Genomic DNA, 21,570 nt, shown 5'->3' with positions numbered 1-21,570 from the left:
AGAGTGTGTGTGTGTAAGAGAGAGAGAGAGAGAGAGAGAGAGAGAGAGAGAGAGAGAGAGAAAGATAGGGGAAATAAAAGAAAGAAAGAAGAGAGAGATAAAGGTAAAAAAGCAATAGAGAAAAAGCAAGCATGAAGGGAATAGATAGAGTATGAAAGAAAACAAATGAGAGAGAAATTAAAAAAAAGAGAGAGAGAGAGAGCGAGAGAGAGAGAGAAAATAAAAGAAAGAAAGAAGAGAGAGATAAAGGTAAAAAAGCAAAAGAGAAAAAGCAAGCATGAGGGAATGAGATAGAGTATGAAAGAAAACAAATGAGAGAGAAATAAAAAAGAGGGAAAGAGAGAGAGAGAGAGAGAGAGAGAGAGAGAGAGAGAGAGAGAGAGGGAGGAGAAAGATAGGGGAAATAAAAGAAAGAACAGAGTAACAATAAATGAGAAAGGAAGAGAATACATGGGTTAAAGGAAGACGAAAAGAGAAGGGAGAAACAGAGAGCACATCAGCTTTGATGTGAACTCATAAGCTTTACTTCGATCACACAGCCACAAGTATCTGTAAACACCACATTACATTTACTAACAACACATCATACGCGTCTTTCAATATCTCTACTTTACAAACAGCAAGACCTTAAGTCGACTGCAGACTGTTTTCAGCATTTACATACAGCAAAGAAAACCTGCTGGACGTTTGGTACATAGTGACTAAAGCCTTGCAAAGCTAACATACTGGCATTACATGCCATGGTAGAATGGCTTCGCCCTTCCTATGCACCTGTTCAGATGTCACTCTTAGTTTGCAAAGTTTGACTGTGTTGAAGGCAGGATTTTCTAGTTCGTGTCACCACCAATTTAAATGTGCACGAATGGGATTAGAAAGGGAGGAGTTATCCAAGAAGAAGACTGAAGGTGGGCAGGGAAAGGTGCTGGGGGCAGATCTCCTCTAACACTAGTGCCTTTGTCCAGATCACGTAGCACTACAGGCTAGGGACTCCTTCCAGCATCGGGATAGGACTGCTACCATGGACAGCGGAGCCCACGTCAGCACAGCTCTCCCACCACCTACAATGGTATTGAGTTCAGCGCTACTCTCTGCTCCTAACAGGATTTTCTGAGCCTGATCAATTGAGTGAAGCAGGTAAGCACTTTTATTTATTCAATAGGCCAATTTATAGGAGAGGCTTTTAAAGTTTAAAAAGTCTGGGAGCCATATTATTTGAAATAGAACGGAGAGGTTCTAAACACTTGGCACCTGTTCGCAGCGGAAGAGCTCTACTCTGTTCCAGTCCTGGCTGAGAATGGAATACCAATACATCTAGCTTTCAGTAGGCGCTAGACAAATTAGTATTTTGTCTTGCTGTACTTCTCCTGAGTGCTCATCAGTGGGTCATTTTAGTTTAACTGGGTTTATTATTCCGCGAAGAAGCTTTGTTGGTAATGGCAAATTAAACAAATCTACAGAAGAGAGAAAAAAAAAACTCCTTCACAGTGACGGCCAAATAGCTTTTCAGAAGCAGCCTTTTCATTGTTGCAGAGTCTTCTGTAAGATTTCTTGCTTTGAACGGTATACCGATCCGACTGATGTTTTCTGTGGTTCATTTTAATTATTAATGAGGCTGATCTCTCATCATCAGCAACCTTATCTGATCAGCATTACTATTTAGTGCACCGCGTTGCCTTTCAGCATGTGTTGGTGGTATCAGAGCACAACAAATATTTTCAACAATTATAACAATCCCTTTATGAAGACAGCAGCTGTATATTTCAAAAAAAAAATAATACTGTAGTAAATGCAAGAATTATTTCGAGATTCCTAATTTGCAATTAATTATACATTTTGAGGTCTTCATACGTATATGGACTATTAAAACATAATATAACCTGAATATACCAGTTCTGTTGAATTGCATGCATGTATCAGAGAGACATTATTGATTTATAAGAATGTTATTTCATTAAATAATAATACTTATAACATGCTTGCACTTGTTTAATACAAATGTATTACTGAAATAACAGCAAATGTAACTTAGTCATTAACATTTAGGAGCTACTGTATTAACACCAATGTTCACTCTAAGGTCAGCACTTTAGAAATTACAATGTTATTCTATGAACAAGTATTTGTAGATTTAGTGTAAATATCTGGATGAAAGGCTTATTACTTCAACCTATTAACCTTTTCATTTCTTGATTACTGGGTTTACAGTAAACGGTGATAACAAACATCTTTCCCTTATGTCTTGTTCACCAGGGCTGGTCAAGATGGTCCAAATACAGTGCCAAGCCCCCTAACATGCATAGTATAAATGACACAAAATAAATAAACTGGGGTTTCAAAAGGCACTCGTTTCACACATACTTATGTATAAAAAGTAATTTTGTACATTTATTGATTATGCAAAATATTAAAATACATCATAAAAAACAACTATGTTCCATTTTGTCCCTCGAAACTCCAACCTCCCGTATCCACTGCATCTATTGCTTAAATACCACTTCCTCACAGTCGGTTACATAACATTACAAATTATTATACAATACAGATAACATAAGTCATTGTTGCCAGTGGTATGCTGTCCTTCCAACACGTTTCACAGAGTGCTTCTTCGGGGGATTAGAGGTGAATAGCTTGTGGAACTTCTATGGTCAGTAAGGATTCCTCGGTGCAGAGGGGAGGAGATAAGGCCACTCCCCTTAACACTAACAAGCTTGGCGGGACCAACAGGAGAGTGGTACCTTGGAACACAGCAGGGTCACCCACTATTTTGCACCATTTTTCCCTGACAGGTGCCAGCACAAACCGCTGCTACTTCGCTCACCAACTCGCCTCGCCTTATATACACACATACACTACTGTTTAAGTGGGTCCCTGTTAACAAGGAATGATGTAAAACATTTTAACACAGGAATGCTTTACTCTAGAACATTATCTTTAGGTCATTAATCAGTTCACAGGCCCATCCAAAGCTATGAAATGCATGGTGGAGGAGCAGTCACTCATGGAAGGCCAAGTCCTATTTTAACAATTTATTTGGGCTATTCAGATTCAGCTCCTAACAATAATGTTATGACACCCCTTTAAATGGCACTGAATCCAATAATACTTGCAGAAAACCAGACTACATATAGCTTTACTCAGTGACTGTTGTGTTAGTAAACTGTCCTCTTTTTAGTGGTAAACTATGTTCAGGCCCTGAAAAGTGTTAAACAAAGAGCAAATGCCAGTCGTTTCTATAACACATCCCCAACTCTTGATAGCTTTCTGACCATGTTATATTGCACCCATATTTAGGGTATAACATGAAACTTGGTCACATTCTCCAGTACCCCACCCTGACATGGCCCCCCACTTAGCCCCCTCACTCTTTGGAGCGTCCTTGTGGCTTGGCTGTTTGTGGCTCCGCCTGCACAGCTGCATCATTCATTTGCAGATTCATTCACAGGACCTGTGAATGAAAAGTCTATAAATCTCATCTGCGACCACAGCAGATGGACTGGTAGACCCCAATGGAGCTCAGGTGCAGCGACGTCACCACACCTGTAGTCCACTGATTACTTCCTCTAGCCCCATAACTGAAGAGCCATACTTTACAGATCTGGGTCTGAGATAACAGTCTACAGGAGTCTGCGCACAACATCTGTGATCCACTGATCATGGTTGCGATGCTTTGCAGGCTCAAATGCAAAAAACATTTAAAGCAGTATTTAACTCTCAAATGTTTTTTAATAATGAATTCAAATCAAACAGATATACAGTACATTGCATAGCAAAGGATTTCTTTATATTTTTGCCCAAGCACAGTCATTATGTTTCTGAACAGCTGGCTCCAACTCTTTCAGTTCCATTTCCTGTCCAGTACAAGATCACAAGGGACAGCACAGTATCCAGCAGCCATCCATCTACTAGATTGGAGAAGGGAGGCAGAATGAAGGAGGGGCCAGCAGGGAGGCACAAAGTGGTCTTGCCACACAGCACATGCAAGGGTGGCTCCATAGGACCCTACAAGGGAAAATAGCCACCCTATAACAGGATGTCAAGGCCAGTGCACAGGGGACCAGCTGATTCTGCAGCAAACGAAAATGTTTAAACACCTAGGTGTAGCATCCAAAGTTATTTAATCAGCATTTCAAATAGCTTAAAAACATTTTGACTTTAATATCACTTTAACTGCACATCTTTCATCAGTGTTTGTGCATTGATTGATTTTTTTTTTCAAAAGGCAGACTATGTCTTTAAAGGAGATGTGCAGGGAGAATAAAACATACTGTCCCCACTATTCGGAGCCAGCATGGGACACTGCAGCTATTGCGCACCAGCTCTACACTGAGAGCCGAGCAATCATGTGACTCAGCTCTCAGTCTCTTCACCCAGCAAAGAGCAGTGTTTGCCAGTCACCACTCCCCGCAGGGATTCCCCCCTTCCCTCCCCTCTCTGTTACTCCTCTAGAGAGGCAGAGCCAGATGTCAATCAGGCAGTTTGGTGGTTCCCGACTATATTAGTTGGGATCCTTCCACAACATTAGCCCACAATCTACTGGCTCTGGGTGACAGGAGTACATTAGTAGGAGGAGTAGTCCTGTGACCCAAACAAGATGTAAAGGCAAAAAATAATGTTTGGTTTTACTTCTGATTTTAAAGCCCTATTCAGATATAACAAATGGTGACTATTGTTACATTTAAATATGTTTCTGCAAATAATATTGAGTATTTATTCAAGTCAGAAAATCTATTTTTACAGTGTTCTATGCAGCATGTTTTTATAAAAATTGCTATAGATTACCTGCTAAATGGCTGATACCATTCTAAGGTCGCTAAGTGTTATATGTAATTCCCTGGCCATGGAATAGCAAACACTAGGTCAAGGACTACTGTTCTAGATAACATCAGATTATGCATCTTACTTTGTTCTAAAGAATCCCAGGGTGATATATTGTTACTCCCAGTCTACTTGTCTAGCCAGAGAATGAATTACAGTAGTCAAATGTATAACTGTTGTGTAGCTACACATAACAAAGCTTTCACTTTGCAAGATCTTCCCCGCCTCTAGTAATAAATATGAAAATACATTCTGTCCTTCCCAAGGGTGGTATGAAAATATATTACATAGTTTCCTTTGCCTATTCATGAACTTGTATGTGTGTGTTTTGTGATGTTGACTGTATTTGAAGACATTGTATTCCTTCTAAAGCACTAGAAAGCACTGACTCCACTTTACTATTCTTTGGATTAGAGTGCCTAACATTTATTTGAATCATAAAGATTGGTATCAAATAAAATGGCCAAAATGCTCCCTGATTGTATGGCATTGCGATGATGGTTCTGTGCCATCTATAGTTTTTTGTATAGAGTAAAATGAAAATTAAATGCATACCTAAAGATCTCTATCAGACCGATGTAATTTCAGTTGATTTTTTTTCAAGATAACGTAAACTAATACTATAATACTATAATCTACATGTGAGTCTACATTTGTGAATGCCAAATCGGTACCAAAAAGAAGAGAAGATCTACAATTCTTATTTACAAAATCATGAAGTGGAAATGCAGTTCTTGGTACTATAATTGTTTTTGTAATGAAATAAAAAATTCTGAAAGCCATACATAATAAGTATCTTTTACTTTCCCCACTAAAGGTAAAGTCTTAAATCAGCCCCTTTACATTGTCTTAAGGTTTCACCGTGGAAAAGGATTTAAAGCTGTAAATTCTGCAATGAGGCCATGTCACTTTTTTGGTTGAAATACATTAGTACAACAACGAGATTCAGTCATGTCTGATGAATTCATGTACATGAATATTTAGAAAGGAACCTTGTGTTGAGAAAGTATGTAGGTTGCCATTGTTGACTTCCCCTTCTACGGATACCAGTGTCCTGGCTGTTACATTGTTGTAATAGAATCAGCCATTTCAGGGTTACTGATCCAAAACAAGGAAGCTAATTAGGACCACTGACTCACTGACTGGAAGTTTAAAAGCCACTTGATCACCATGATGGCAAGGCAACAAGCATTTTAAGAAACAGGTCAGCAATGGCAGCCTCCAAATTTCTCACAGTACAGGTTTCTTTCAACAAGGCACACAACAAGCGATTATAATGTTTAAGTTGCAGTACCCCATAGAAACCAATCTGATTTTATCTTTCTTGAACCAAAACAATGAAAGGTGGCCAATTTTTGGTTTCTGTAGGTTACTTTACTATGCCAGTTGCTCTTTGACATAGTAAAGATGTCTGGTAGTCATGAATATATTCATACTCAAGCCAGGCACACCGATGGGGGAGTAGAGCCTGGCCTCCTGTACCGGACTTGGACCCTATCAATTCTTCGGTGGTCTAGGAAAGAGAGCGCTCTATTTAATCATTTTCGGCTACACCAGGCAGAGTTATCCAGGGAGCCGTGGCTCCCAATAATAAACGAAACGTCTTGCAAAACTACCTACTCTGATGTGGCCTCTAACACCTCCCCTCTCTTCCAGGGTATAAATCCGCCAGCCAGGCACCCATACTAAGGCCAAAACGTTAATCTATTTTCAGAGCTGTGGCTCCCTGGATTACTTCGCTGGGTGCGGGCAAAAATTATTAAATAGTGAGCTCTCTCCTTGGGCCCCATCAGTTCATTGGGACCCAGGGAGAGAGTGCTCTATGATGTACAGTCAACAAGGTCAGGGTTCCCTAAGAGCTTCAGTGGGTTTCAACAGCACTTTGCCTCTGGAGGTCCTCTGTAACATGCTAAACCACAGAGAGGAGAGCACACTCTGTAGTCATGTGACTGTTACTGCTGAGGAAGATTCACAGTGATTTTGTAAAAGCAAATTGAATTTTGAAGATCGAGTAAGTTTGTTTCTCCTGCTGTTTAGGCTTACCAGTTTCTAATTTACAGTGACACAGTCATGAACAGTCTTTTTTCTTGGAGGTGTGTAATTAGTCGCTGAGGTCAGCAGTCTCTTATGAGACAGTCAGTGAAGGTCTATTATCTCTCTCTTTCTCTCTCACAGGAGAGTGATATTGGTCACTGAGGTCTAAATTCTCTTATGGGGCTACCACCACACCAAGTAATCAGCAGCAAACAAACAGCAAGAGGAAAGCAAAGAGAGGTGCAGGAAGGATAGTGCACAGGTAAAGGCAGTACACAACATGCAATAAATCGATTTTGGCCTGCAGCCAGATCCTCACAGGTGGACTATAGAATAATGTCTGAACAAAAGGGCATCCATATCACTTCCCATCTAAATACAGCCCTGTTGAAAGTGTCAGATATTTTATCTGATTAATTAAAATATTAACATATACAACACACCAATACCACTTAAAATGAGTCAAAGGCAGAAGAGGCACTGCCTTGGATACAGTGCTGGGCAGACTAGTAGGGGGAGCTACTGCTGTAGCCTTAATTCATAAATGACGGTTATAGAGCATGTAAATTGTAAAAACCTTTTTTTAATAACATTTTAGCCCCTTATTAAAGCTTAGTTATTCCTACTGTGTGTGTGTTAGATCTTTAGCCTCTACTTCATTTAGCTATTTTTTTTTTACTGTATGATTTTTACATTTACATTTGATCATTTTTGCAGATTTAAAAAAAAAAAAGTTGTACCAGAAATATAATTCTAATGCCATTATAAAATTAAAACAAATTGCAGAATAAATGTATACTTTTCATGAGTTTAGATGCCAGATGAAAGAACACATTTTGTTTTCCATAATTTTAATGGAAACCTGGCTCCATTTTAAGCATGCTCATTATCACTAAATCACAATGGAACATCACAGCAGCTCACCCTATACCGTTTTATTTTCTATGGACAAAAAAATTAGCAACCCTAGGACCAGTGAACAGGAGCTGTCATTTCTACACCCTGCATGCAAATATACATCTTTGCTGGGGGGGGAGCACACTTTGGCATCCTTACCTTGGGTGGGGAGTCAAAAATTATTTCTAAGCACAAATGGCAGCAATGCAGTCATAAATTCAGTGGAGTTTGAAAAAGAAGGCAGCTTCTGCATAGGTTTAGCTAAGCCTTGCCCAACCACACATTCCATTTTATTGTAATAGGCAGGTATCTACAGGGATCCATGATCCCTCTCTTTCTTTTAGTCCCATTCTGTAGACACATTCTCTCTACACTGTACCTAAAGATAAGCAGGGCTACTGGTCTCTAGCAATTCGTAAACAGATCTGCAGTGATTGCATAAGTGCAGTGCAGCACAAAAATAATCATATATATCTCATGGCAGTAAGGATATTGTATAAATGCATATTTGGAGCAGGTGCCTTCCATGGCTCACTCTCAGAATGTAGCTGAGGTGCAGACACGGACTAGCTAAATGTAAATTCATGTTTACATAAATAAGTCATGTTTACAGCAGCCTAAAACTGTGATGATGGTGCTGAAAGTGCAGGAAAAGAAAATAGAAGTAAGTTGCTTGGTACTTGCAAAGTTGCTAGGTATACAGTACATTGATAGATCAAGGGCCTGTGTCGACCTGCTTTGATTAACATCAGTACGGTTTACTATTTAATTCAAGGTCAAGTGCAGGTCAAATGCACCTGTCAGGGCCCATCACATTATTACATTGTTCTAAAGGCATGGTATCTGAGCATTTAGTGCACATTATCGTACAATGCAATGCATCACATGCTAGGTGCGAGGAATGGTAATGCAATAGCATACATTGAAAAAAGTAGCGCATACACTTTTTTTCAATGATTGGCAACACAACTTGATCACTGTGCGTTGCAGTGCAACACACAGCCGCTGGGAGGTGTGTTAGGGTGCCATTCAGGATGAATGACAATGCAGCGCACCAGCACACCTAGCGTGCGGCACGCTGTGTTGTGCGATTGTGTGCGCTAAATTCATGGATACCATGCCTTACTGCAGTGCTGTGGTGTGAATAGGCCCTAAATGAATCCTTACTGATCCCAAACTGATGCTACTGAAATAAGCCCAAAGTGTTTTAAAAGCACAGTTTGATCTTAAATATTGTCAGTCATCGAACTTGGAAGTTTTCAGCAGTGTTGTTATGTAACGTAAAAGACTTTATGTAATGTAACAGACTAAAATATATATTTTTACAGATTGTGTATAGTAAAAGCATAGTTATGTTTACTTAAAATGCGGCAATATATGTGTAAACCATATAAATATACATGAAAGTGGAAACCCAAGGAAAACGGTCAGCCATCTTTTAACTGTATTAAAGCTGATCTCCAAGCAAGCCACTAAATACACATTTACACAGTTGAGTACACACATTTGAACAATCTTGTCTGTTGTCTGCCAAACGTTTTGCATTACTATCCAGTCACTCTTTGGATTCATACTGCTCTGCCAGACAACACAGCCAGGAAAGTAACACCACTTTCTCTGTTAAAGTCAATGAATACAGTGATAGCACCTCCCCACCTGCAGCATGCTGACAGAAAAATCTAAGAGTAGCAACACACTGAAAGGTTATCATCTCTGCTCACTACTGTGATCATGTACCCACAGTGCCTGTACTAGACTATTTTGCGCCCTAGGCAAGACTAGATACCAGCACCCCCTCCCGTGGCGCAAACCCCAATCCCCCCCCCCTGCACAACCCTATTCTCCTGTGGGTTAGTTTCTGCAGGCAACAGGTGGATGTCATTTAATTTGAAATAGCCAGCAGCAGACTTGCTATTGAAACCCCTTCCAGAAAGTTGTCTCTCAGTTACGCTCCCCTGCTCAGTGGGTGGGTGCAATAGCCAGCCTGCTATTGGCTTTTGCAATTTGAAATAGATGAGGGGCGCCATGGGGGTGAGTGGTCAAGGCTGCATCCTAGATAGCAGTGCGCCCTAGGCGGCTGCCTAGTTTGCCCAGTGGCAGCCCCTGGCCCTGTGTATCCTGTTAGCACATGCATCACAGCCTGATTAGCTCCCTGTACCACCCCTCCCTCTCCCAGTATATGTGCTGCTGTGCAAGGAATGACAGAGTAAAGTGTCAAGACAAATTCAGGAATTTGCCATGTTGTATATCAAAAATAAATATAATTATTTTTAAATCAATACATAACTGAATTCTATTGTGTTTTCTTTTATATCTGTCTGGAAATAATTTTTTGTTCTAGCAGTTTTGACCTCACTATCTACTTTTTAATGCAAAATCAAAATTCACATGACAAACTAGGTGATATTACACTTACACCATTTTTAAAATCTGCTGAATTTGCAGATTTTGGTGGATGACATGTTACTCTATATATGTCTTCTAGAGTTCAAAGGTGAAAGTTCCTGTTGCAGTCCTTGACTCCACCCTTCTCTGCAACAATTACAGTATAATTTGTTTGTAGGCTGAACACATTTTTCGCTCTAGCCCTATTTGAATTTTAATGGGATTAAATGAAAATCCAGGAGGAGAGTAATAGGAAGAGGGGGCCTAAAGCTAACACAATAGTTGCAGCTTGGAACTCCATCAGACAAGATCACACTTCTATAACCAAAAAACAGTTGTAAAATAGTGAGTGTGCGAATGTCTTGATGAAGAATTAGGGCTACTGGTGTTTGGGGAAGAGCACATGCACCAGGAATAAGTACAGCACAATACTGGTCTGAAAGTTCTCCACACGCCATCAGTGGGACACACAGTTTAAAGAGCAAATGGTCTTCACCCCACACACAAAAAATGACAGACATAGCCACATAGTAATGCCTTGGTTGTAGCCCCCACATTTTCTGTACCAGTGGCATTATAAGTAAAAAAAAAGAAGAATGAAAACTGGTTAAAGTTGCTAGCATCAGGTTCAAGCCAAGTGAGGTACAAAGTCAAGAGCCAGATGATAGTCAAAGAATGCCAGGATCAGGGTTGGCTACAAAAAAAAAAAAAAAGTCTAAAACAGAAACAAAGTAGGCAGACGCATGGTTTCCAAAAAGAAGACTTGGGGTCATATCCCAGGTTGAACAAATTAAGTCATAAACTAGGTCACAAAGTGGAATAGATTAATAGGGATGCTGAAAATCCACCAATATACTGCCTCAGGTCTGGTGTTCTAAAACAACTGACCCACTTGACTGTTAGGGACATGCATGATCCCATGCCTAGTGCCATTTGCTTGAAAGTACCAAGGTATTGAATGAGCATTTGTGTGCTCATATACACCTTATGTCTATCTACATTCCGTTAGGTTGAGCTACTACTATTGTGATAATAAAAACAGCCAACATCCATACAAATCAGAAATCTCAAGTCAAAACCTTTGTTTCATTTTTTGTGATTTTCACTGCAATGTAATCTTATTTCCTTATAGGCTGAACTTCCTTAGAGAACAAGGTTAACATTCTTGCTGCTACACAATGCCTGTATTAAAGAAAACCACACTGGAAAAAGCAGAAAGCAAAAGCTCCCAAGATGCAGAGGTAAGATAACTTTTTTGCATACTTGAATACTAAGCGAAGGGAAAATGTAATTTGTGTACACATACATTTTTCTGGTTCCACAACAATTTTGAGTAGAAAACCGTTTAAAAACACCATGGTCATACAGTATATAGCCAACATCCTATGTGACTGTACTGTCAGAGAAGGACCAATGATTCCAAATTCAATAGCAACTCTACATACTACAGGGTAACTACAGAAACAGTGATAAGTTACCAGTAATACCACTGACAAAAGGAATGCTCAGCTTAGTATTGTAGACAGAAGCAGTATTTCTGTAACACCACAAACAGAGCATACGTTTAGGCATCTGCGGGGCTAGCATTAAAGTAAATTGTTTCTTTGCCCTCCACAAGTTCACTTTATGCTTTGAGCAATAGTTCTGTACTTTAAAACCCTTGAGATCCTACTTCAAGAGGCAAATAAAAAGAGAGAGTACACAATAGATAGTTTTTCCTTTGTACTACCCATTTGGATAGTACCTCAAAATCTAATTATTTAATGGGAATCTTTTATTTATCCACCAGTGTCAGAACAAACAAAATTAAAAGTAAAAAACGAAATGAGTGTATTACATGTCTATCTTAGTGGGCTTTCAGAATGCTGCTGTTGGTAGGGTGGTTAGACATGTTTCCATAATATAAGAAGATGGAGTCATCCTTGCGGAAAATGGGTTAGACATGTAATGGGCTGATGGGTCCACTTTACAGGCATGCATATTACCGTGGGAGGTTGGGGAAGATTCCTCGCTGTGCAGAAAGCTGTCAAGATTGGTGATTGATGAGGGGAGCTTCTAGGTGTGTCTTGGCCATCAGACTGAGAGTGACTACAAAAGAACATTGGGGTGAACATATGGACAAAGTTCAAGGTGGTCATCTGTTGAATTGGGCATTCTTTTTCATATTGGGAGAAAAGCTAGTGCCTAGAACAAGTAGATGTGGTGCAACTGAGGATGTTCAAGAAGATTAGCTGTTAGCCTAAAGAGACTCTTAGAGGGGGATTTATCAAAACTGGAGTAGACACAATCTGAAGCAGCTGTGCATGGCAACCAATCAGCTTCTTTCTTTCATTTTCAAATCTTAACTGAAAAACTGAATACAGCAGCTGATTGGTTGCGCTGGGCAACTGCTCCAGATTTTGTCTGCTCCAGTTTTGATAAATTTCCCCCTTAGAGTCACATTGATAAAACCAAATGCTGCTGACAGGTATGAAGTACAAACACCTAGAAGTGTTTCAGCAGCTTTTATTACCTATTGCTTTGCCCGAATTCTGGTTCTTCATGATGGTTCCAAAGCGTGCCTCTCCTTCCTATTTCCTATACATTTCTCTGGCCCGTGACGCATTCCAACATATTGGTGAGCTAATAGGAAAGTGTCAGAGCTTTACCTGTCAGAACGGCCTTGCATTTCCGCAAAGCAGGAGGTACTGAAAGCTGCTGCAGGTATCTGCTAGCACCTCTAAGTGGATGCACGTCATACCAGTCAGCGGCTTTTGTTTTTGTGACAGATTTTCTTTAAAGTAGAACTAAACTGAACAATACTTACCTCTGCTCCATCAATGCAATGTTTACAAGCTGACTCATGCGTGCTGAATTCTTCACCCAGTTTTGCGGGTTGAGTGTCTTTGTCTATTTTGTTTGGCTGGCTCAGTATGAAGTAACTTATGTGCATGTCCACAAAAGCTAAATAATCCTTTCACCAAGACATGCTGAGATTGTAAACTGAGTTGCATAGTAAGTCTCTACTGCAAAAAAAAAAAGCCTTCCTACTGGCATTTTTCTTTTTTGCAAGCTTAAAAAGCTTAAGTCTAATCTGCTTATATTTAGTTTTTCCTAGTTTCCCATGCTCCCCTCATCTATATGCTCACATGACATTTAAGTAAAGCCTTTCTGCTTTCGTTACTTACCTAATTTTAGATGCAGTAATGTCAGCACTGGGTCTCAGTGCTTATCTATGCAATGCATGCAGATCATGACAGATGAGAGGGACCAGTAGGGTGCTGTACATAGCTTCCTGAAAACATGAGGACCCTGCCTCATGACTTTTCTAAAGATACCTCAGCCCTGATGCAAGTAATGGAGTATGGGAAGCTGAGTCTTCATGGCCATGCTGAGCCTCCATGACTGAGAGAACTGAAATCTAATACATGAAAGGGGTGGGCTAGGAAGAGTAAGGCAGGGGGGAAAGAGCTAGATGACGATGTATGTCCTCCAGCCCAGAATTGAGACGGCCTCTAACTGACTTGCTACAGCTTCTAATGCATTTGATATGGTATGTTATCTCAGTCTGATATCTTGTCACTCATTCTGCTATCTAGTTGTCAAAAGGTTGCAGCTGAGTGTTTCTTTCCCCAAGTACAACTTTTGCTTAACTTTTTGTATGTACAGTATACCAGAAGGTTACTAATAGAATGTAACCTAGAAAAGGGTATAAGAACCAGTTAGATTAACATCCCCCATTCACATTCATCCCTATCAACAGACTATCTAGGTGAGAAATATCTCCCAGTAAATCCTGTGGTGGTGACGGTTTTTAAATACTCGATACAATTATCTGCATGGTCAAATGAGAAAAATATGTTTTTAATTAGATAACTTGAATTTGATTTGTTGGAATTTGTAAATTTTAAATAAAAAATCATGTAAACCTTTTTGTGTAAATAGTTTTTAAAAGCAAACAAATTTAAAGTTGAACTGTATGCAGGTTGACAGAAAAAGTTATGCAGGTATGTGTTACAAGTTTTTTTTAAGCAACTTGTGTTAGTACATACTTTAACTTAGTATCAGCCTCTTGCTGTCCCCGGTACAGTAGTGCTTGGACGCAGGGCCGCCGTCAGGGGGGTACAGCCGATACCCAAGTAAGGGGCCCAGGCAGCCTGAGGGGCCCAGGAACCTTACTTGCGTATCGGCCATTGGCCATACAGGTGACTGGCAGGAGGTGGAGGCGGCCAGACCCCCGCAGCACTGGAGGAAGCCGGGGCCCGCACACTCGAGATCCTCACCTGAGGTGCTCTGTGCGGGCCTCCGGTGTCCCCCTGTGTCCACTGCAGTGACTGACTGCACATTATGTTTTTAAAGATGGCTGCAGCATGTAGCGGCAGTATTGTTATTAGTTGTGTGTGTGTTTTTATTGTGTTTTTTTAACATGTGTGTGACTTTTTAAAAAAAATTAATGAAGCTATGTGTGTGTTTTTAATGAGTGTGTGATATGCGTATTTTATTACATGTGTGTGTGTGTTTTTATTGTGTTTTTTTAATGTGTGTGTGATTTTTTTTTAAAATGAATGAAGCTGTGTGTGTGTTTTTAATGAGTGTGTGATATGCGTGTTTCATTACATGTGTGTTTTTTTAACCACTTCCGCGGGTTCATGTAAATGTACATGCTCCGCTGGAAGTGGTTATACCAAGAATATGGCTGATTCTGCAGCCGTGCTCTTGGTACCGTTTTATGGCCTGTTCACACCACTTGCAGTACGTTCTGGCCGGAACGCACTGCATCGCATTGCGGCCGGCTCACTTGTTGGCCGGGCAGGAGGGGCCTGGCGGGCCATTGAAGTGAATGGCGTCGTAGTCAAACCCTCCGGCCGCAATGCGATCGCCCGCACGGGATCGCAAGGCACATTGTGCCTGCAGTGCGTTCGGGTGCTGGGCGATTAAAATGCTGCAAGCACTATTTTGATAGTGGTGCCATTCACCTCAATGGCCCAGCACACACCCTCCCCCCCAGCCCGGCAAAAAAGTGAGCCGGCCGCAATGCGAGCAGTGCGTTCTGGCCAGAATCGGACCGGAGTGCACTGCTTATGGTGTGAACTAACCCTAAGCCCTGCGTCCAGTAGACATGTGCGATTCGTTTCTGAAAAATCAGTTTTCCGGACGAAATTCGTTAGCGGTAAAGTGTAAGCTTTCATTGCAGCAAAGTGACAATTTAAAAAAAAATGTTTTAATGTCACTTTGCTGCAATGAAACGAACGATACGAACGAAACGGAAATGAACATTTGTACAGACTACTGCTAACGAATTTCGTCCGAATCCCGAAAAACTAGATAACGCAAGATCCGAATCAAAACAAGATGAAACTAAACATTTTTTTTGCCGGTGCACATGTCTAGTGTCCAGCGGGTCATGAAGCCCTGCGTCCAGCGTGTCACAAAGCCCTCCATCCAGCGGGTAATGTGACTGTGGGGGGGGGGGCATTAGGGTGTTCATTAGAGTGTAAGCTCCTCTGTACGGAGACTGATGTGACGGACGGGCATTAGAGTTTAGGCTCCTCTGTACAGAGACTGATGTGACTGTGGGGGAGTGGACATTAGAGTGTAAGCTCCTCTGTACAGAGACTGATGTGACTGTGGGGGGGCATTAGAGGGTGAGCTCCTCTGTACAGAGACTGATGTAACTGGGGGAAGAACATTAGAGTGTAAGCTCCTCTGTACAGAGACTGATCGATTAATGTTGTCAACGTTTTCCATCATCGATTAGTCGGCTTTTGATTAGTTGCCCCTCTTTGTGGCTCCACACGCACCGCACGCTTCATGCCACACGCCTCACCTCCTCCCAGCTTTGAGCTCTCTCACTGCCCGCCTGTTCTCTGTACAGCATTGCGGTATATATCAGAGCTATATATATGTATAATAATAACAGTGTGACTGGCTCAGCGTGGCAGCGCGGGGGGTTACCAGGCGGTGCGGAGGGGGGGGTGCGTCTCAGTATGCCGCAAGCTACAGCTCGCGGTATACTGAGCCTAGGGTGACGGGAGGACGCTAGTTTGTGTCTTCCTGTTACCCTAAGGAGAACTATGGGGAAAAGACTTAACCCCATAGTTCTCCTTTAACTGCAATACAAAATGTCAGGCCACTACACTGGCTGCACTGTCTAGAAGAGTGGTGCAAATATCAGCAATGAATTGACAAACCCTTTGTCAGGTAAAACATAAATAGATGTACAGTATATATATTTGTTTGCTTTGAGTTCAGCTTAAAGAAAAAGGGAACTTGCTTAGAAGTAAAGCCATCTGAGCTGAGGAAGTACAATGCTCTATGCAAAAACACAGAACATGTTACACATACAAGAAACAGCATAAACAGTCAGTCAATTTTGCATTGATCACAGTAGGCTGACATTTTATTTAAAGATAACTGAAGAGATAGAAATATGGTCATTTTAGAAAAAGAGCAAAAGAGATGAGCAAACAATTAGAAATGTGGTCTTCCTCTAATTTGCACATATCAGATCCTAACATATGCACTGAGAATTAGCAGGATGAGACATTACAGTGTTTTAAGAGGGTTTTCTGTTGAGAGTTGCTGGTTAATAATCCCTTAGGACATCTCAGCATATACTGACATATTGTAAAATAACAAAACAGGACTTTTGTATTACCTGTTAAATCAATTTTTTGGAGTATATGACAGGATACAGGGAATTAAAGTGACACTACACTGTGTTGTAAAGTACTGAGTGAATCAAACAAACAGATGTACTCCAAGAAACAGACTTTAGAGGTAGGACAAAAATCCTGTTTTCTTTATCATACATCACAGGACACAGGGAGGCAAATTATTTAACCACTAATGTTCAAAAACAGTCCAACAGATGCGCAAGCAATTCGACAAACAATGGCTAACAGGCTATAGGGACAACATTCCCAACAGGGACCTAGAAACCAAACAGCTGCATGAAGGACCTCCCAGCCAAAACTGGTGTTTACAGAGGACTGAACATAAACTTGGTAGAACTTGACAAAAGGGTGAATGAAAGACTAGGTGGCAGCCTGATTTGGGAAACCAAATCCTGATACTGTAAAGCCAAAGAAGTGCAAAGACTCCTAATAAAGTGTGCTGTGAACAGAAAGGGGTCACATTCCCCCTTCAGCTCATAAACCTGAGGAATGGTCCGATGAATCCACCTAGAAACTCTCAGATAGAACAGGAAGACAGATTTGCGAATAGAAGCTGTTGCAGGTGGGTAAACTTTAAGCACTCAAACAACGTCCAAACAGTGAAGGTTAATTTCTTTAGAATGTTTTGGTTCAGGCCACAAGGAAGGTTAAACAATGTCCTGGTGTAGGCAGAGACCACCGTAGGGAAATAAGGAGCCTTACACCTAGCAGAAGAGATGGCATTGCCACAGGCCACCTTGCGAGTAAGAAAAGGCATAGACTTATCTCTGGTTCAAAGAGTCAATGGAAAATGTACAGTGAAAATATGAGTGACCTCTGGTACCTCCCTGATAGTTGATGACTGTGGTGTTGTCTGACTGACTTGAGCTGCAGTGGCCTAAAGTGAAGCTGATCCCCTGCAGAAAGGCCTTCACTAGATAGTGAGAGGCAAGTGGTCTCTGAAAGATATTTGACCCTTAATGGTACTTTAGGCTAAATGCTGGTCCAGACCAGACTAGGGGAAAGACAAAATACATCTCACACAGCACTTCTTCTTAGTGTGGAACTTCTTGGCTTCCCACTGGCGATGGTAGACCTTACAAGAAGACTTTTTCCTAGCTTTAAGAAGCAAAGGGATGACAGTGTCCAAAAAGGCCTCTGTCCTTCAGAACCTGGGCTTCAACAGCTATGCCCTTAAAGCCAGTGACAGAGAAGCCAGTGATGTTCCTTTCAACAAGAGGCCTGGAAAATCCAGAAGTGCCCATGGAAAGTCTGCCAGGAGTTTGAATATGTCTGCATACCATGATCTCCTGGGCCAGCTGAGAGCAATGAGGATCACCAGAATATCCTCATGATACTGCAATTAAAGCAAGACAAGAGTTTTAGAGGAGGGAAGGCATAGATCAGACTGAACTGATTCCACGGAGTCACTGTGACATCCATCGCAAAGGCTTGTGGATCCCTGGTCCTGGCGACAAACTTTTCCAGTTTGTTGTTGAACCTGGATGCAAGAAGGTATGTCAGACACACCCATCTGCAAAATAAAAGAGCTTTAAACACCTCCAGGTGAAGGTTCCATTCTCCAGGATCCAGACATTGATGATTGATGTAGTCTGCCAGCCAATTTTCCATGCCTGAAATGCAAAGGGCGGACAGAGTCAGAATGTGAAGTTCCACCCACGCCAGAGTCAGGTCCACTACTTTTTGAGCTGTGTGACCTCTGGTACCTCCCTGATAGTTGATGACTGTGGTGTTGTCTGACTGACTTGAGCTGCAGTGGCCTAAAGTGAAGCTGAGCACAGGGAACTGCCTTGAGGCTACTATCAGGCCCAGAACCTTCATGCAGAAGTAAATAGTCAGATGGTTCCTCAATCGTAGGGTTCAAGCAGAGAGACAGAAGCTTCTCCTGGGTAAGAAAGACCCTGGACAGGTCCATATCCGAAGCTAGGCCAAGGTACCCCAACATATGGGAAGGTTCTAGCATCAATCTCCAGAGGTCAAAGATCCATACTTATTCTTCATCCAAAATCCATCTGGTTCTCTAGGGTCTGTATCATCTACTAAATGTTGTAGGAAAGGGCTTGTGCTGACTGCTCTAGTAGAAATAGGTCTTCCATATACCCCACTATGGAGATCCCCTGGGACTGAAGCAGGACTGGGACAGGGGCCAGACCCTTAGTGAAAATTCAGGGTGCCCTGGACTGACTGAAGGTAAAAGCAACACATTGGATATTCTGGGTGCCTGCAAAAAAACACAGGTAGCAAGTGCGGGCAGGAAAATAAGAGCAGGTGGACTCCATACAGAGCTCCTGCAGGAACTGATTGAGGATCTTCAAATTCTTGGGCGGCCGTAAACATCTTGGGGCGGGCGCATGCGCAGTTCACATTTTCGGCCGGGAAGCGAGGAGAGGCACAAGGTAAGTCTATGGACACGTGCACCCCCATGCAGACACCGTGGGACAGGAAGTGCCAGGAAGCTCAGAAGAGTCAGCGCTGGATCGGAGACCCGCCGCAGCGCTGGAGGGACAGATGAAAAGGACAGGAAAGAAGAAGATCGAATTAAGAAACATCATTTAAGATAAGTGCTTTAATTAACATTGGGGGGAGGGAAAAAGATGTTTGACTTTAATGTCACTTTAACTGTTACTGATAGCTAACAAAAAGGCTTTAATCATCTGGCAACAATCATGTCCCCATTCTTCTGGGAGAAAAAGCACAACAGGCAACAAAATAGCTGGGTTCTGATTTCTACACCTTTCACAGAAACATAATATATAAGGTATATATATACTGTACATAAATATAGTTGCACATACTTGAGGTCCCGTGCAAGGCTTGCATCCCTCCCATATTGCTCAATACTTAATCGTCCACATTTACTTCGGCCGCTCCAGCAGTCATAATGTCCCCAGTGGGAATCAGATCGGTTTCTCGTCCCATGGATTGGACGGAAAAACTGGACACTCCCACTAGGCGAGCCTACCTGAGGCCATCCAGTGATTGGACGAGCCTCCCGGAGGGTTGCCCCGTCAGCTACAGGACAGGGAACCCTTTCTGCCACCACGGCCGTCCTACTGGACACATCCTCAGCTGTTGCAGCTTGAGCCGATGAGGTCCCGGCGTAACAGCCGATTGGCTACCAGCTTCTATATAGTGTATATGGGACGGAGGAGGCCCGTATCTGATGAAGGGGGCGTGACCCCGGAAAACGCGGTATCACAGCCTATCTTGCTGGCACACAGGCACGGCTGTGCAGCTGTCACTGGCTTACTTTTTGGTCGATGTATTTACATACAAAGCTCTATTCCTGTTGACCTTTGTGAGTATAATTCTCATCTATTACTGTTTTTATCATAATAAATCTGTCTGCACCAGGAAAGGCGCCCCTTGTTTGTGTTTTTTCCCCAGATTTTTCAGTCCCCCTGGCTGGTTTGGGGCAGCGTCCTGCAGAATCTCCATTACATCCCTAATTTTTTTAATAGACTTTGATCTTAGTTGTACTTCTTATTCTGGTGGAGCGGTCCCATTTGGTGCTTTTTGTTTACATTTTATTCTGCTCTATTAGCTTATACCATAACCCCAAGATATTTAAATTAGTCTACTATCATTATTTGAGATGCACAACAAGAAGAATGTGCATAAAAAGTTAACCAGCCTAGTTTCTACCTGGCTGCCTACCAAACCACTGCGACAACTCTAAGGCTGGGTTCACACCTGGGCATTCCTAATAGGCGCGTTTTATGCACGTTTTTTAACCACGTTTTTTAGTCCAATGAAACGCGCGTTCAACGCTCGCTTTTTAACCTGGCGGTATGATTTTTTTCTCTTTTTGTCGTTTTTTTTTTAAACTTTAAAACTTCCCGCCAGTTCCGCCACCCCTGCGACACGGACGCTCGCAAGGGACGGAACCCGGAAGACGGCAGCGGCCGGAGAACACAGCGGGGATCGCGGACAAGGTAAGACCTACACTGTATTCCCGAGTGTGGCTTGGGGTTACCGCTTTGTTAACCCAGAGCCACACTCGGGAATAACAATGGATACGCTCTGAAATCCGCCCCAAAGTAGCTCCTGTACTATTTTGGACGTAGGGCGTTTTTCAGCACGACAAATTGCGCTGAAAAATGCCCAGGTGGGAACCATGCCCAAAGGGATTCATAGGATTTCACTTCTTGAACGTTTTTCAGCACTTCGATCAGCGCTGAAATAACGCCCAGGTGTGAACCCAGCCTAAGACCCTGGCAAGTTGAGATAATAAACTGAAATATTGGTGTGTCAAGATATGTTATCACTTGACAAACAATTCTTACTTTCAGTTTCACATTCGAGCACATGCTTACCTCAGAAATGTCTTCTACCACACTTTTACCTGCACATTCTCACGCCTTCATCGACAAACAATTCTTATGGACTTTCGCCTATATAGCAGAATAATCATAATGCTATTTGCTCTGGAACTCACACATACAAAGGTTAGTAGCATTTAAAGACAAAACATATAAGACCACTAATACAAAAAATAACAAACACTACTCATAGAGGTTCTTAGATGATATGTAGACCCGCAAATTCTCTACCTATTACAACAGCAAGAGTCTTCAGACATAATAGTGAGAATACTCACCGAGCTCTCTTTATCTGGGAGTGTAGCTGTTAACCAAATCAGAGAACAGAGTTTCAATCATCCGAGGCACCCACACCATCATGAAAGGGGAATTTAAAGAAGCCAAACATCAATGGTCTGTGAGTAGCTCCAAATCAAATAAGAATGTAACAAATTTGTGTGTGTGTGAGAAGGGGGGGGGGG

At 41.9% G+C, this 21,570-nt stretch overlaps 1 protein-coding gene across 1 annotated transcript in view; it reads left to right on the top strand.

Moving 5' to 3' along the window:
- Positions 1 to 11,300: 11,300 nt before the first annotated feature.
- Positions 11,301 to 21,570, top strand: part of CHAT (choline O-acetyltransferase) — a 103,729-nt gene continuing 93,459 nt past the window's right edge. Inside the window, exon 1 of the mRNA XM_018558410.1 lies at positions 11,301 to 11,372. Coding sequence (XP_018413912.1) covers positions 11,310 to 11,372 — 63 coding nt within the window. The 5' untranslated portion in view covers positions 11,301 to 11,309. The remainder of the gene's footprint in view (positions 11,373 to 21,570) is intronic.

Source organism: Nanorana parkeri, unplaced genomic scaffold (genome assembly GCF_000935625.1).
Source record: "Nanorana parkeri isolate BGI_ZX_2015 unplaced genomic scaffold, ASM93562v1 scaffold338, whole genome shotgun sequence".
In the NCBI taxonomy this organism is placed as follows: Eukaryota; Metazoa; Chordata; class Amphibia; order Anura; family Dicroglossidae; genus Nanorana; species Nanorana parkeri.
This window is presented reverse-complemented; position numbering and strand designations above follow the sequence as displayed.